Raw genomic sequence first — 16,396 nt, forward strand, 5'->3', positions numbered from 1 at the left:
GGACGTGCCTACAGACATTGTTACACATTCAATCTATTTTGAATAAGCATCCACAACAACCAAGAACATTTTGCCGAGAAATGGGCCAGCAAAGTCAATGTGGGTCCGAGACCATGGTTTGGAGGGCCATGACCACAAACTTAGTGGTGCCTCTCTGGGCGCATTGCTCAGTTGAGAGCAAGTGTTGCACTGGCACATGCATGACTCTAAATCTGAGTTGATGCCGGGCCACCACACATGGGATCTGGCTATGACTTTGATCATTACAATGCCTGGGTGGGTGCTGTGTAGGTTGCATATGAACATTTCTCTGCCTTTCTTGGGCAAAACCACACAATTACCCCACAAAAAACAGTCCACCTGTAAGGACATTTCATCTTTGCGCCTGTGGAATGGCTTAATTTCTTCCTGCATTTCCACTGGGACGCTGGACCAGCTTCCATGGAGGACACAGTTTTTTTTTCCAGGGACAGTAAAGGATCCTGGCTGGTCCAGGTCCTGATCTGACGGGCCGTAACGGGTGACTTTTCGTTTTTGAATGCATCCATCGCTATGAGCAAGTCTGCAGGCTGTGCCATTTCCACCTCGGTGGTGGGCAATGGTAGCCGACTGAGAGCATCAGCGCAGTTCTCTGTGCCCGGTCTGTGGTGGATTACATAGTTGTATGCCGACAGCGTGAGTGCCTATCTTTGGATGTGGGCAGAGGCATTGTTGTTAATCCCTTTGTTCTCTGAGAATAGCGATATGAGCTGCTTATGGTCAGTTTCTAGCTCAAACTTGAGCCCAAACAAATACTGGTGCATTTTTTAACCCCGTAAACGCACGCCAGAGCTTCTTTTTCAATCATGCTGTAGGCCCTTTGGACCTTGGACAGAATCCTGGATGCATAAGCGACAGGTTGCAAAATCCTCGATTCGTTAGCCTATTGTATGTCAAGCTTTCACTAATCGTTTACATGGGTTATAGAGAATAAGCAGTTTGTTTGAACATAACGGATTTCTGGCTTTCTCAAAGGCAGCCTCTTGTGAATTCCCCCATATCCAGTCGTCTCCCTTACACAGTAGCACATTTAGGGGTTCTAGCAAGTTGCTTAACCCAGGTAGGAAATTACCGAAATAGTTGAGAAGTCCCAGGAATGACCGCAGCTCCGTCACGTTCTTTGGTCTCGGCGCTTTCTTGATGGCCTCCGTCTTGGCGTCGGTGGGTCTGATACCGTCTGCTGCGATTCTTCTTCCCAAGAACTCGACCTCTGGTGCCAGGAAAACACACTTCAAGCATTTCAACCTGAGTCCCATGCAATCTAGGCGACTTAGAACCTCTTCCAGGTTCTTCAAGTTTTCGATGGTGTCTCGACCTGTAACCAGTATATTGTCCTGGAAAACCACGGGTTGTGGAATGGACTTTAGCGTTCTGTTGGAAAATTACCACGGCCGAACGAATCCCAAATGGGCATCTGTTATAGATGAACAGACCTTTGTGAGTGTTGATGCAGGTGAGGCCTTTTGAACATTCCTCCAGCTCCTGCGTCATGTAGGCCGAGGTCCGGTCCAACTTGATGAACATCTTTCTTTCAGCCAGGGTCGCAAATAGGTCGTCTGCCTTGGGTAGTGGGTACTGGTCCTGTAGCGGAAAACAGTTAATCGTTACTTTATAGTCCCCACAAATTCTGACCATACCTTTGAGTACCGGGCCCACTCGTTGAATTCCACCGGCGCGATGATGCCTTCTCGCTGTAGTCTGTCCAGCTCAATTTCCACTTTCTCTCGCATCATATACGGTACTGCCCGTGCCTTGTGGTGGATCGGTCGTGTACCGGAAACCAAGTGGATCTGCACTTTCGCCCCCGAGAAACTTCCAATGCCTGGCTCGAACAACGATGGGAATCTGCTCAGAACCTGGGCACATGAGGCATCATCAACGGACGAAAGCGCTTGGATGTCACCCCAGTTCCAGCGAATTTTTCCCAGCCAGCTTCTGCCCAACAGTATGGGGCCCTCCCCTGGCACGATCCATAGTGGGAGTTCGGGCACTGCTTCATCATAGGAGACTTTTACTTCTGCGTTGCCAATTACAGGGATCAGCTCTTTGGTATAAGTTCTTAGCTTGATATGAATGGGGCTGAGCTTGGGCCTGTGTGCCTTGTTGCACCACAGCATGTCGAAGGCCTTTTTGCTCATTATAGACTGACTTGCACTCATGTCCAGTTCCATGGATACTAGAATTTCATTCAGTTCAACTTTTCACATAATCGGTGGACATTTTGCGGTGAAGGTGTGTACCCCGTGCTTCCTTGGTTCGATTCTCTCGTTCAGCCTGATCCATCCTTGGTCGCTCTTCCTCTGCAACGTGGTGGTTTGCAGGGTTGGAAGAGTTTGCAGCTCGCCTGCGCATTTGCTGGAGGTGTCCCATTGCTCTGCAGCCGTTGCACACACAGTGTTTGAAGCGGCATTGATGGGCCCGATGATCACCTCTACAACGCCAACAAGATGTCAACTGCTTCGCATTAACGATTGATGGCAGATTCTGGGTCATCTGAGGTCATGCAGTAGCCGGCATGTACGCTCTGCCATGTAAACTCTTGCTTGAAAACGACGTTACTTTGTGCACAGTACTCGTATCGAGGATGACCCGCTTCCACACCAAAAAGGGATGAGTTCACAGGTGTTTCAAAGAGGGACCTGACATTTTAGGTCCCGAACTACATATTGAAGGGTGGAAGATTCCTGGGTGTGGATTCTTTTAACGTGGGGTGGCCGTTGCACACCAGCCACCACATGGGCTTGGCAGAGCTAGGTCTTGATCCAATGGCAAGGATTAACCAAGACGACTGGAGGCCAAGCTCTGCTGCACGGACCTAGTGCACACACGTGCTCCTACTGTCCATAGATCGCAGTGTGGGCTGCAAACAGCAATGTGATAATGACCAGATGATCTGTTTTTGTGATGTTGATTGAGGGATAAATATTGGCCAGGACAGCGGGGATAACTCCCCTGCTCTTCCTTGAAATTGTGCCATGGGACCTTTTATGTCCACCTGAGAGAGCAGACGGGACCTCGGTTTAACGTTTCTTCCGAAAGACAGCACCTCAGCACTGCACTGGGGTGTCAGCTGCTTGCAAGCTGATGTGTTGGGAGGAACAGAAGACCGGTGAGCGGCTGCCAGGTGGGTCAGGCTGCTCTGGTGCTCTGGATCCTCGTAAACGAGAATGTGCTCGCACCACAACATCTACAGAGAGAGGTAGCAAACCTCTGCTGGCTCCTCTTCCCAATGATGGTTTGACCTCAAATACCTCCTCGTGGCATTGTAATGAGATGAGGTACTTCAGTTTTGTGGAGTGACTCGAGAAACTGGGATTATTCTCCTTACAGCAGAGATGGTTATGGGGAGAGTAGATAGAGGTGTTCAAAATTTTGAGGGGTTTTGATAAAGTTAATAGGGAGAAAGTGTTTCCACTGGCAGCAGAAACAGTAATCAAAGGACGCAGATTTAAAATAACTGGCAAAAAAAAACAGGGGTGAGATAGGATTTTTTTTTTTACTCAGCGAGTTGTTCTAATCAGGAATGCATTGCCTGAAAGGGTGGTGTAAACAGATTCAATAGTAACTTTCAAAAGGGAATTGCATAACTACTTAAAAAAAAAGAAATCCGGGCTATGAGGAAAAAGTGGGACCAATTGGCTGGCTCGTTTAAAGAGCCGGAACAGGCATTATGGGTCCATGATGTGAGTGCTCATCTAACATTTATTCTGGAAGGTTCTTCAGAAGCCTCCCACTCATAGCATGTTGTGTTTTACATGGTAGTGCATGGAAAAAGACATGCCCAGGAGCTAGTGTTGCCTACCTGGCTTTACCTGTCAAGATGCCACTGACCACAGGCGTGGGCCCTTGCAAACATAGGAACAGGAGTAGGCCCTTCAAGCCTGTTCCACCATTCAATGAGATCATGGTTGATCTGTCACCTAACTCCATATACCCACCATTGTCCCATATCCTTTAATACCTTTGGTTAACAAATGTCTATGAATCTTAGATTTAAAATTAACAACTGATCCAGCATAAACTGCTGTTGGTGGAATACAAACTACTACTGCCCTTTGTGTGTAAAAGTGTTTCCAAACTTCACTCCTGAAAGGCCTGGCTCTAGGTTTTAGGCCATGTCCCCTAGCCCTGGACTCATTAAACACTAGAAATAGCTTCTCTCCATCTATCCTATCAGTTCCCCTTCATAGCTTGCAAACTTCAATCAAATCGCCCCTTAACCATCTAAATTCCAGGGAATGCAACTGTTTTTTTTTGTAATCTCCCCTTGTAATTTAACCCTTGGGGGTCCAGGTATCATTCTGGTAAATCTCCACTGCGCTCCCTCCAAGGCCAATATATGAATAAACTCACCTGCCTTCCCAAGATCACCAGCGGCTACTGTGCAGAAGAGAGCTTGCACATGTGCAGCTACAGTAATAGTTGGACCTTTAGGATTGCACTGTAGCACAGCACAAAGGAAAACCCTCCTCACAAACACCTGATGCAACACCAACTTGACTTCAGTGGCCATCAGAGAAGAGGCCAGGTATTAGGCTGTACTGTTGCTTGTCTGCAGACGTTTACGGACCTCTTTCTCTACATCCTGGCCTGCCACTTCTTAATCCCATTACATTTCTGCCTTGACAATGGTCGCTGATTGGTTGAGATGCTTTTTAATGCTCTCCAGCAACTTTTTAATTTGTTGTCCTCCTTCTTGTGACACTCCCCTTCAATTGTCCACATTCTTTTATATTTGACTTCCATGTAGTTTTCATGTCCTACCAGTGTAGTACGAGCAGAAATTTCATCTGGAATTATGAATCATTAAGCAAAATAAGGTCAAACACAAAAATTGTGTAGTATTAGCTCCCGAGATTCTGGCAGATCTTGATGCTTCTAAAGACATTACACCTAAAGACATGGCCTCATCGTTGGGAGGAAAAAACCCTCAAAATGTATTTTTAAATAATGGCACACCGAACATTGTTAAACCAATTTATTAGTGAACCTTATCTGCTTATAAATTTGGCCGGAGAATGCAGCCAGAGGAAAATAGTAAAAGGGACAAGAACGATTTATGGTTGATCAACGCACCACAACTTCAATACAAATCTATCTCTCTCTATCCTGAGTCCAGATGTTTTTTATGGTATGCCTGTATATTTTTGATGGAGTACGAATTCTAAGAGAGGTATGAACTGGTTTGGCATTTGCCTGTTGAACAAATAGCATCTGAAACCCAATAGAAAAGTGGACTTAGAGATTGAAAGAACAGTGTGATATATTGTTATGAAAGAGCACAAATTCACCCCACCTTTGAAGTGAGACTGTACGTGCTCTTTTGAATTGATAAGAAGTGTGATTATGTGCATGGGATGCATGAAACTCTTTATTTTACCAAATCAGACAAGATATTTATTACAGCGAAATCCGATCAATTATCATTGAGTATCAAAACCCATTTCCTATCCAGCTATCTGTAGTTAATCCCATTTTAAGCCACACTAAATATTTCTAGGTTAAAGCACCTCACCCAGCCACAATTAACCAGAATTTAATATGCGCATTTAAACTGCTACACACTTAATCCAGTATCAACAACTGCAATAAAATATTAGCGTGTAAACAGTCCTGACACCGAGTTAGTCCCTTTAAATTCCTTTCACCAATTTATAATGTTTCTATACCTTGCCCCTTTTCCACTCATTTTACATCTTTGTAGTAAATTTATCCTGTAATTTCATTTTGGAATCTGCTACCTATTCATTTATTCTTATGAGTCTTACTACTTATCACTTTTCCAAAGCTGAATTCCACTGTTCAGCTCGTATTCTGACCCATTTAAATGGCTGATTCAGTAGTATAAAATATATCTTCTTCAGCACATGTGTCCTCTTCAATATCTGTTACATTTTACTGTGTCAAAACTAAAAATAAAAAGGGGGTCAATTATTTTATTGATCAATAGCTTCTTTAGTGAAGTTGATGACACTGGTTTAACCAGATCAAAACCTCCCTCTGTGTTAGCTGATATCATCTTTTGAAAGATATGTTTAGTATCCATGGTTCTGTATTTAATCAAAAACAGCCAACATTTATGATGACTACTATCGTACACTAGAAACCATTCCATTTTTCAAGGTAATATATTCTATTTACTTTCAAAGTCTATGTTAAAGCACTGTTATGAATCTTCAAGCCAGAGGCCACCATTTTACAACTACCATCAGAAAAATTAAGTCATTATGTATTTTAGAACACCCATTGCTTACCATCATGTACCTACACATAAACTTGCTTTATCAATAGCTTTGATTAGTTATGTTAGAGGGGCAAAAAACTGTTGGTTTCCTGCTGGTATAATTTACTAAAGACTACATCCTCTATAAACAATGAAAACTAATTGATATGCATCTGCATTTTTTCTTCTCGGTCGTGAATCCTCATTCAACCCTAAAAGGTAAAATACTGTACATTTTTAATGGTATATTGTGCATTTTAATATTTACAACAGTGATTTGTTAATCTGACTTTTGCTAATCATGAATCATTAATGATCTATCATGATTACTTGTCTGAACTTCTACGAAAAATTGTCTTCTTTATTCAGTAGCCTGATCAATTGTTTGAACTCTACTTTCAATCAATGCAGTCAAATTATCAACTCACCAATGTAGAAATTGGTTAGGTTAAATTTTTACAGAGCAATTATTTATCATATAATTCTGCACTATTTTGTTAAAAAGGTGTGCATTCACTTCTTGTGTCAATTTATAAAAAGCAAAAAAAGCACTACAACATTTTGTAATAACTTCTCTTGGAATTTTTGGTAATTTCACTAATTTACATGCGGTCTTAACACCTTATCTGCTCACATAACAGTTGATTGTTAACGTGAAGTATTTATTTCCAATTATGTAGCTCCAGTTTTTTCATTCAATAAACAGTTGGACAAGCACCGAAGCCCTGAAGGCTTATTTTTTAAACGTGTATTGTCTGATGACGATCCCACTCTTGTTTGACATGAAGATTCTTTTTTTTTTTGCCTTGCTTCTTTTTAAAATTTCAAAAGTTGAGCACATAATTGAAGTTCAATGTGCGAAGACGTCTCACCATAGTTTCGTGTCTCCATAAATATTGCGTGGGACAGACATTAGTTTTTCATCACAAGTCACTTTTGCATCATGTAAGGTGCTGTACCAGACCATCCCCGTGGGTCTGGTTTCTTCCATTCGACAGATGAAATACAGGACTGAGTCTATGTGGCTCTGAATATAGGCACTGTGTAGTAATGATGCACAGCGGTCACTCACATTGTCCAGTTGTTTTAGAATCAGATGAGCTTTTCTGAGGGAAGGAATAAAAAGGGAGAGAGAGCGAGACAACAAGTTAAATGAAATTATTATGTCATCATTTTAAAATGGAGATTTGAGGTTAATATTTTCTCAACAGTTCCCCATTCAACTCATGTTTTGTAATCATCAATAGAGCACAATGTAGATTTGGATGAAAACAGGTTCCTTGATCTCATTATTCCAGGAGACCAACCTTATCCTCTTTCAAATCATCATGATAGGCGGTCCCTCGGAATCGAGGAAGACTTGCTTCCACTTAAAATGAATTCTTAGGCGGCTGAACAGCATAATGTCTACCAGAACACAGACAGGGGCTGGCTTTGGCCTCTCATCTAAAGGGTGGGTAAGTAAAAGTACTGAGCACACTAGCTTGCCTACTCTATAGCCCCCCTCCCCACTTTTATGTGGTACCCTGTATTTGCCTTCCCCACTTATGAAGGTGACTGCTGACTAACCTCTACTAAAGCCAATCTTGAACTGGTTGCTGGGTGAGTGGAGCGCTACTCACGTTCTCGCCTTCTTTTCCTTCCTGTGGTGGGCATTACCCCCTGATAGAGGCAAAAGGGACTGGAAACCCACATTATACTACTCTGTGGCTTCTACTGATCATTTTGCACGTTCTATTACTTGTGACCGAGGACTTCAGGAGCCATCACCTCAGCAAAGTACATTTCAAACTGAGTATAAATTGGGGGGAAAAAAATAAATGTTCAGTTGTGTTTTCTAAATCTGCTTTGCAACAAGGACCAGCTCATACTGAGGTGTGACTGCCAATGGTTCCTGCTGATATTACAGCTCCTTTGAAAACTGCAGGAAGAGTTAATTCTATAAAACATGTGTCAACCAGTGGAAGGGAAAATTCTACATAAGGAAATTATTTGGTTTTCCTTAGTTACTTAAATATTGTGTATAAACATATCGAACTTTCAGCTCCTATTCTTGAAATAAAAAGGGAGATTTTGTGTTTCTGGTATACAGTTGTATAGTTGGTTTCTTATGCTCAATTGCAACTGGAAGGTTTAAAATAGTTTGGAGGTAATTGGAAAACTGTACATCAATACCAATATATACACTAGAGGAAATCTGTCGCTAAGTACAATAGTTTTGGATTTATTTTTCGTGGTGTAATCTAAGGGAGCCTTAGCACCAATGTACTTTAAAAAAAATAATTTTTGGGGGGAACAAAAATGTTCAGTTTTTTTGGTCTTTTGATAACTTTTGATTCGAGGATTTTATGACATCATCGGGGGAACTAACTGGCAGGGGTTACCGAGCCCAGCCGCATGAGGGAGCTAAACATCTGTAGTCATTGGCCCATAATGTTTCAGGGATCGTGCCATTTCAACATGTGTTAATTGAGGTCGGTACCTTCTCCCTGACAATTCCCCCTATGGTGTCATCAGTAGTCATTAGTTAAACGATCATTAATAATAAAATAAAATTAAAATTGAACAAAAATATATGGCAAGATTATTCCTAATTTTTATAAAATTCATTTAATCTTGCCCCATGTAGATATAACCATAATTATTCAATACATCCATGTAAGTATTGCAAATCTGAATAATATTACCAGGGATTTAGACTGCTTTAAGTGAGCAATTATATGAAGCAAGATTATACCGTATAATAAATGTAAATATAGACTACTGTACAAATGTAAATAAACATTCACTCCCTCCACCATAGGCGTACCATGGCTGCCATATGTACCATCTACAAGATGCACTGCAGCAACTTGCCAAGTCTTCTTTGGCAGCACCTCCCAAATCCACGACGCCTATCACCTTGAAGGACAAGGGCAACAGATGCATGGGATCACCACCACCTCCAAGTTCCCCTCCAAGTCACACACCATCCTGACTTGGAAGTGTATCGTCATTTCTTCATCGTCGCTGGGTCAAAATCCTGGAACTCCCTCACTAACAGCACTGTGGGAATACCTTTACCACACGAACTGCAGAATCAGACCCCCCTCGGGGCTGTATTTGTTAATCTGCTTGTATACATCGAGCACCATGTACTGAAAAACATCTGTGTTGTGCCATGTATAATGAAAGTCTCTGTACTGTTTATTAACTTGTAAAGAAATGTAAATGTATTCCCATCTGGTCGTGTACTGCATTCATCTGCATAGTGCTACATGTAACGTGACTCGTGATCGGTATTGAAATGTATCCTGGAATCTAATGTAAACCTGTTCTCATCTGCTCCATGTAATACTCTCATTTGCACAGTACTACATGTAACGTGATTTACGGATTGTACTAAATTGTATCTTGAAATGAAATGCAATCTAATGCATTTTATGGAACTGCTGTCAGCATCCAAACGAATTGTATGGAATTGCTGACCGCAAGGTACTGAACTATTTTCCAATGTATTGTGAAAATTTTATATGAATAAAGTATATTTTTTGAAAAAAAAAAGCACGGACTGCAGTGGATCAAGAAGGCAGCTCAATACCATCTTTTCGAGGGCAATTAGGGATGGGCAATAAATGCTGGCCTTGCCAGTGATGCCCACATCCCATGAACGAATAAAAAAAGACACCCATCTAGTTTGAAAAAAAAATCACATAAAATTTTAAAATGAACTTAATTCAAGTGTTAGTAAATGGTCAAATTCTACTTTCACGGTGTATTTGGGTGCGAAGTCCAGTGTTCCAAAATTAAACGGCATGTTCTCAGGCAAACAGTCCAAGTATTCTTTGAGAACTGCATTTTTTAAGGAGGTGTTGGAGAGGCCTTTGCACATATAGGACGGAACGTTCAATTTTGATGGCTGCATAAAATTGGCGCTATCAGATTAGCTTTTGTAAGTTCTATTACTTGCTGCTGAGGACTTCATTTTATACACGCCGATCAATTTCCTTTTCTATAATTACATAGAAAGGAAAGTTGAGCACGGAGTATAACAATCATCTGATCCGATCCCACCAGTTTGGCACTGCCGAGATAGTTTCACCCATAATCCACACCAAAACAATGTCAGTTATGCTCCTACAGCACATGAATGAAAGTCACTGATTATTTGAGAATAGACATAAACCCAATGCAAGCATGAACGTTGCAAATGTTTCAATTCCAGAGAGCAGAATGAGTGCTGTGATTGCTTACATAACTATGGCCACTGCACTGCAAAAAGTAATTCATTGCATGTGACGTGCTTTCAGATGTTTTGCTATGATGTCTTTCTCTTTCTACCGAAATGAACAGAATAAAGGTGGATGTTTTATCTGGGCATTAAATGGACAATGTTTTGAGTGAGTGTTTCAAGAAGATTAAAACAAAAAAAAAAGACACCTATTCAGAACACCAAAAATGCAGCAAAAGAATGATAAATACGAAGGGGCCTAAATTCAGGCCCGCCAGAAAGCTGGCGCACCAACCTTTTTCTAGATGTTTTTACCGACGAGGCGGACTCTTGATTCATTTTCACCTCTTTGGCGGACTGGAAGTCGGTCATAATGGGGGCGGAAGTGCGGCGGTAAGTGCTGGTGAGGGCCGGAAGTTGGGGCGAGACCCAGTCTCCACCGCTGTCACTCAGTGATGGAGCAGTGGTGACGTCAGTGCGCGTGTGCGTCACCACGTCTCTCCCCTCATTTAAAGGGGAGAGAAGCAGCGATTTTTTTAGGTTCGGCCACTGGGCCACCAGGGAGAGTTTTGGCCGGGCCAGTGGCCTGGCATCCAAGAGGGGGTGCCAGTCGGGCCATAATTTTCCGGCCAATCGGGAATCACAAAAAAAAATGGTGGCCGCGGCAGTGCGTCTTCACCTCGAAGGGCCACTGCGATGCCGTGACTCACACACAGAAAACAAGGTGCACCGACAGAAAAAGCTGTCGAGGGTACCGCGGGGCGGATCGTGGATTTTTTGAAGTAAATTTCACATGGAGTGGGATGGAGGCGAGGGAGATCAGTGGTGTGCGCTATGATGATGCGCTTGGGGTGGTCGGCAGCAGCGGGATGGAAGTGAGGACTATCCGAAAAATCCCCGAGGTGACTTTGGATCGCGGCGGCCACTCAATTCCACGCATGGTCGTCGCAAAACGGCGGTAACGAGCCTTATCCAGTCCCTGAATTTCGGTCCCGAATACTGTTCACAACTGACTTTTTCCTCAAGATGTTAATTTTCTTTCACTTAATGAATTATAGAAACTTTGGAGTCGTGTGTCCGCTTTCGGCACAATCGGCAATTCAGGCGCAGACTGCGCTCAAAGTTGCGGCCTTTCTAAAAACTCATTTGCATATCGCCAAACACAAAATCTGTCATGAGCCAACATAATCAGACAGTGTTTTAAGAAAAGAATTTGCTTTAAAAAATATTCTTTGATATATTTAAGAGTGGTGCAGTTTGATTAATACAGCTGAAAATAGGTTTATCACAAAAAGATAAGCAATTTCAAATCACAATGTCACCACCTAAAGAGTAATCCGATTTTAAATGACTGAAAATGACTTTTATGAAATTTACAAAACTATTTTCTGGTTAGATTAGGGTAGATTAGATTAGTGGTCAGCTCCTTAGTAACTTTTTTTTAAAGTTTCATTAAAAACCTTTTAAAATATATCTATTAGTGTTCTTGTGCCCAAGAGATCCAGGTTAATTTTTGGAGCCTCCTCAAACGCCTGCAAATGGGCGCAATTAGTGGAAACTCCCAGTGGTAATTAATTCACCCTGGGGGTGTGGCCAGTTTTGTGGGCGGGGCCTGTTTCCAGTGTAATGTTTTTAACACTAGCGCAAAAGACCACAGAAACTCAATTTGCACTGAACGCAATTTGCGTTTAAAATTCTGCAATAGTTTGCGCTGGTTACAATGATGTCGAGCGAATTGCACCGAAAAAAGCAGAAACTCCAGGGCAATGTTTTGAGTTCCGAACCTTTATTAAAGGTATTTTTAAGTGAAGCTAAGTAAAAAATGTTTTGTCTTGGTGATGCTGCTGCTGCTGAAGATATTTTAGACCCTGGAGGCTAGAAATTAGGGGAAAACTGTATTTTTCCGCCGAAATTTCCGTTTTCGCTTCGCTATCGCTACCAGGCTGGAAATTCAACTTTTAATTTGCGCAGCGGTAAAAATCGGCATTGCATGAAGATGCGCGCCACAGACTGCGATCCTTGACAACTTTAGTTCGAGGCCGATACCGCTGCGAGTTGGGCCGAGGGAGGGCGAAAAAACACCAAAAAATAAATTGGAAAAAACGAACAAAAAAAATTCACAAAACATTTACAAGACACGATCGAATCGCTGAAAAAGAATTTAAAAATAAAAACATTAACTTACCGTTTTGCATGTCTTCATACTTACCGCTGCTGGCAGGGCTGCTATGACAGATTTTTCCCTGTCGGTATTCTGAGCGCAGAATACGGGTGCGGAGGGAGCCAAATTTCTGGCGAAAATGCTATTTGGACGGTTGCACGATGGCGCTCCTCTCCCAGTGGTACGTGGAAATTGCCGTCACACAAAGATGCCCGAGGTTCCTGCTGACTGGGTCAAAAGTCAAGTTCCTGTCATTCAGGAGTCGTGAAGTCCAAACCCAATGAAGTGGTACAGTCTTCATGAAAACGTAATTGACAAACCATTCTATTTTTGTTAGCAAGAGAGAAAAGCTATTTCCATCACAGCGCCAGCGTGGAGGCCCCGACCTGCGGGAGAACACCAGCGGCAGGTCGGGGCCATAAAAGGAGCGGTGAGCGGAAGCCCTAGGAGCTGCGTGGAGGCATGTCACTTCAGGGAGCAGCACGAGCTGCGACGGCAGCGAAGAGTGACGTCAGCAAGATCCAGGTCGGTGATTGGAGCATGGGCAGGTACAGCAGGAGCGGCGAGTTCGGGGCGAAGGAGCGGCGAGAGATAGAGGAGGGATGTGATCAGGGCCCAGGAGAGGCGTGAGATTGGGGCCAGGAGCCCATGGGCAGCACGGGCCAGCCCACACTGTGACATGTGTGCGCATTAGGTCCGTGCAGCAGAGCAGGCCTCCAGTCGTCTTGGGTAATCCTTGGCACTGGACCAAGACCTAGCTCTGTCAAGCCCGTGTGGTGGCTGGTGTGCAATGGCCATCACACATTGAAAAAAATCCACGCACAGGCATCTTCCACCCGTCAGGATGTAATTCAGGACCTGGAATTTTAGCTCCTTCATTGGAACACCTATGAACTTATCCTTTTTTGACGTGGAAGCAAGTCATCCTCGTTTCAAGGGACCATCTATGATGGAAACAGAGAAACATAGAAAATAGGTGCAGGAGTAGGCCATTCGGCCCTTCGTGCCTGCACCACCATTCAATAAGATCATGGCTGATCATTCACCTCAGTACCCCTTTCCTGCTTTCTCTCCATACCCCTTGATCCCTTTAGTTGTCAGGGCCATATCTAACTCCCTCTTGAATATATCCAATGAACTGGCATCAACAACTCTCTGTGGTAGAGAATTCCACAGGTTAACAAGGTGAAGAAGTTGCTCCTCATCTCAGTCCTAAATTGCTTACCCCTTATCCTAAGACTGTGTCCCCTGGTTCTGGACTTCCCCAACATCGGGAACATTCTCCCTGTCCAGTCCCGTCCCGACAGAATTTTATATGTTTCTATGAGATCCCCTCTCATCCTTCTAAACTCCAGTGAATACAAGCCCAGTCGATCCAGTCTCTCCTCATATGTAAGTCCTGCCATCCCGGAAATCAGTCTGGTGAACCTTCGCTGCACTCCCTCAATAGCAAGAATGTCCTTCCTCAGATTAGGAGACCAAAACTGAACACAATATTCCAGGTGAGAGCCTCACCAAGGCCCTGTACAACTGTAGTAAGACCTCCCTGCTCCTATACTCAAATCCCTTAACTATAAAGGCCAACATACCATTTGTCTTCTTCACTGCCTGCTGTACCTGCATGCCAACTTTCAATGACTGATGTACCATGACACCCAGGTCTCGTTGCACCTCCCCTTTTCCTAATCTGCCGCCATTCAGATAATATTCTGCCTTCCTGTTTTTGCCACCAAAGTAGATAACCTCACATTTATCCACATTATACCTCATCTGCCATGCATTTGCCCACTCACCTAACCTGTCCAAGCCACCCTGCAGCCTCTTAGCATCCTCCTCACAGCTCACACCGTCACCCAGCTTAGTGTCATCTGCAAACTTGGAGATATTACACTCAATTCCTTCATCTAAATCATTGATGTATATTGTAAATAGCTGGGGTCCCAGCACTGAACCCTGCGGCACCCCACTAGTCACTCTCTGCCATTCTGAAAAGGACCCGCTTATCCCGACTCTCTGTTTCCTGTCTGCCAACCAGTTGTCTATCCACGTCAGTATATTACTCCCAATACCATGTGCTTTAATTTTACACACCAATCTCTTGTGTGGGACCTTGTCAAAAGCCATTTGAAAGTCCAAATACATCACATCCACTGGTTCTCCCTTGTCCACTCTACAAGTTACATCCTCAAAAAATTCTAGAAGATTTGACTTGCATAATTTCACTTTCATAAATCCATGCTGACTTGGACCGATCCTGTCACTGCTTTCCAAATGTGCTGCTATTTCATCTTGAATAATTGATTCCAACATTTTTCCCACGACTGATGTCAGGCTAACCGGTCTATAATTACCCGTTTTCTTTCTCCCTCCTTTTATAAAAAGTGCCGTTACATTAGCTACCCTCCAGTCCATAGGAACTGATCCAGAGTCGATAGACTGTTGGCAAATGATCACTAATGCATCCACTATTTCTAGGGCCACTTTCTTAAGTACTCTGGGATGCAGATTATCAGGCCCTAGAGATTTATCGGCCTTCAATCCCATCAATTTCACTAACACAATTTCCCAACTAATAAGGATTTCCTTCAGTTCCTCCTTCTCACAAAACCCTCGGTCCCCTAGTATTTCCGGAAGATTATTTGTGTCTTCCTTCGTGAAGATAGAACCAAAGTATTTGTTCAACTGGTCTGCCATTTCCTTGCGCCCCATTATAAATTCACCTGATTCTGACTGCAAGGGACCGACATTTGTTTGCACTAATCTTTTTCTCTTCACATGTCTATAGAAGCTTTTGCAGTCAGTTTTTATGTTCCCAGCAAGCTTCCTCTGATACTCTATTTTCCCCCTCCTAATTAAACCCTTTGTCCTCCTTTGCTGAATTCTAAATTTCTCCCAGTCCTCAGGTTTGATGCTTTTTCTGGCCAATTCATATGCCTCTTCCTTGGATTTAACACTATCCTTAATTTCCCTTGTTAGCCACGGTTGAGCCACCTTCCCTGTTTTATTTTTACTCCAGACAGGGATGCACAATTGTTGAAGTTCATCCATGTGATCTTTAAATGTTTGCCATTGCCTATCCACCTCAACCCTTTAAGTATCATTCGCCAGTCTATTCTAGCCAATTCACGTCTCATATCATGGAAGTTACCTTTCTTTAAGTTCAGGACCCTCGTTTCTGAATTAACTGTGTCACTCTCCATCTTAATAAAGAATTCTACCATATTATGGTCACTCTTCCCCAAGGGGCCTCGCACAACAAGATTGCTAATTAGTCCTTTCTCATTACACATCATCCAGTCTAGGATGGCCAGCCCTCTAGTTGGTTCCTCGACATATTGGTCTAGAAAACCATCCCTAATACACTCCAGGAAATCCTCCTCCATCGTATTGCTACCAGTTTGGTTAGCCCAATCTATATGTAGATTAAAGTCACCCATGATAACTGCTGTACCTTTATTGCATGCATCCTTAATTTCTTGTTTGATGCTGTCCCCAACCTCACTACTACTGTTTGGTGGTCTGTACACAACTCCCATTAACGCTTTCTGCCCTTTGGTATTCTGCATCTCCACCCATACCGATTCCATATCATCCAAGCTAATGTCCTTCCTTACTATTGCGTTAAATTCCTCTTTAACCAGCAACGCTACCCCACTTCCTTTTCCTTTCTGTCTATCCTTCCTGACTGGTGAATACCCCTGGATGTTGAGTTCCCAGCCTTGGTCATCCTGGAGCCATGTCTCTGTGATGCCAATTATATCAT

At 43.1% G+C, this 16,396-nt stretch overlaps 1 protein-coding gene across 2 annotated transcripts in view; it reads right to left on the minus strand.

The window, feature by feature from the left end:
- Positions 1–6,791: 6,791 nt before the first annotated feature.
- Positions 6,792–16,396, minus strand: part of LOC139232516 (astrotactin-2) — a 1,052,969-nt gene continuing 1,043,364 nt past the window's right edge. Inside the window, exon 14 of one of the 2 annotated variants that reach the window (XM_070862850.1) lies at positions 6,792–7,368. In XM_070862850.1, coding sequence (XP_070718951.1) covers positions 7,131–7,368 — 238 coding nt within the window. In that variant the 3' untranslated portion in view covers positions 6,792–7,130. The remainder of the gene's footprint in view (positions 7,369–16,396) is intronic. The other variant, XM_070862851.1, reaches the window with a different exon arrangement.

The sequence above is a fragment of the Pristiophorus japonicus genome, chromosome 20 (genome assembly GCF_044704955.1).
Source record: "Pristiophorus japonicus isolate sPriJap1 chromosome 20, sPriJap1.hap1, whole genome shotgun sequence".
In the NCBI taxonomy this organism is placed as follows: Eukaryota; Metazoa; Chordata; class Chondrichthyes; family Pristiophoridae; genus Pristiophorus; species Pristiophorus japonicus.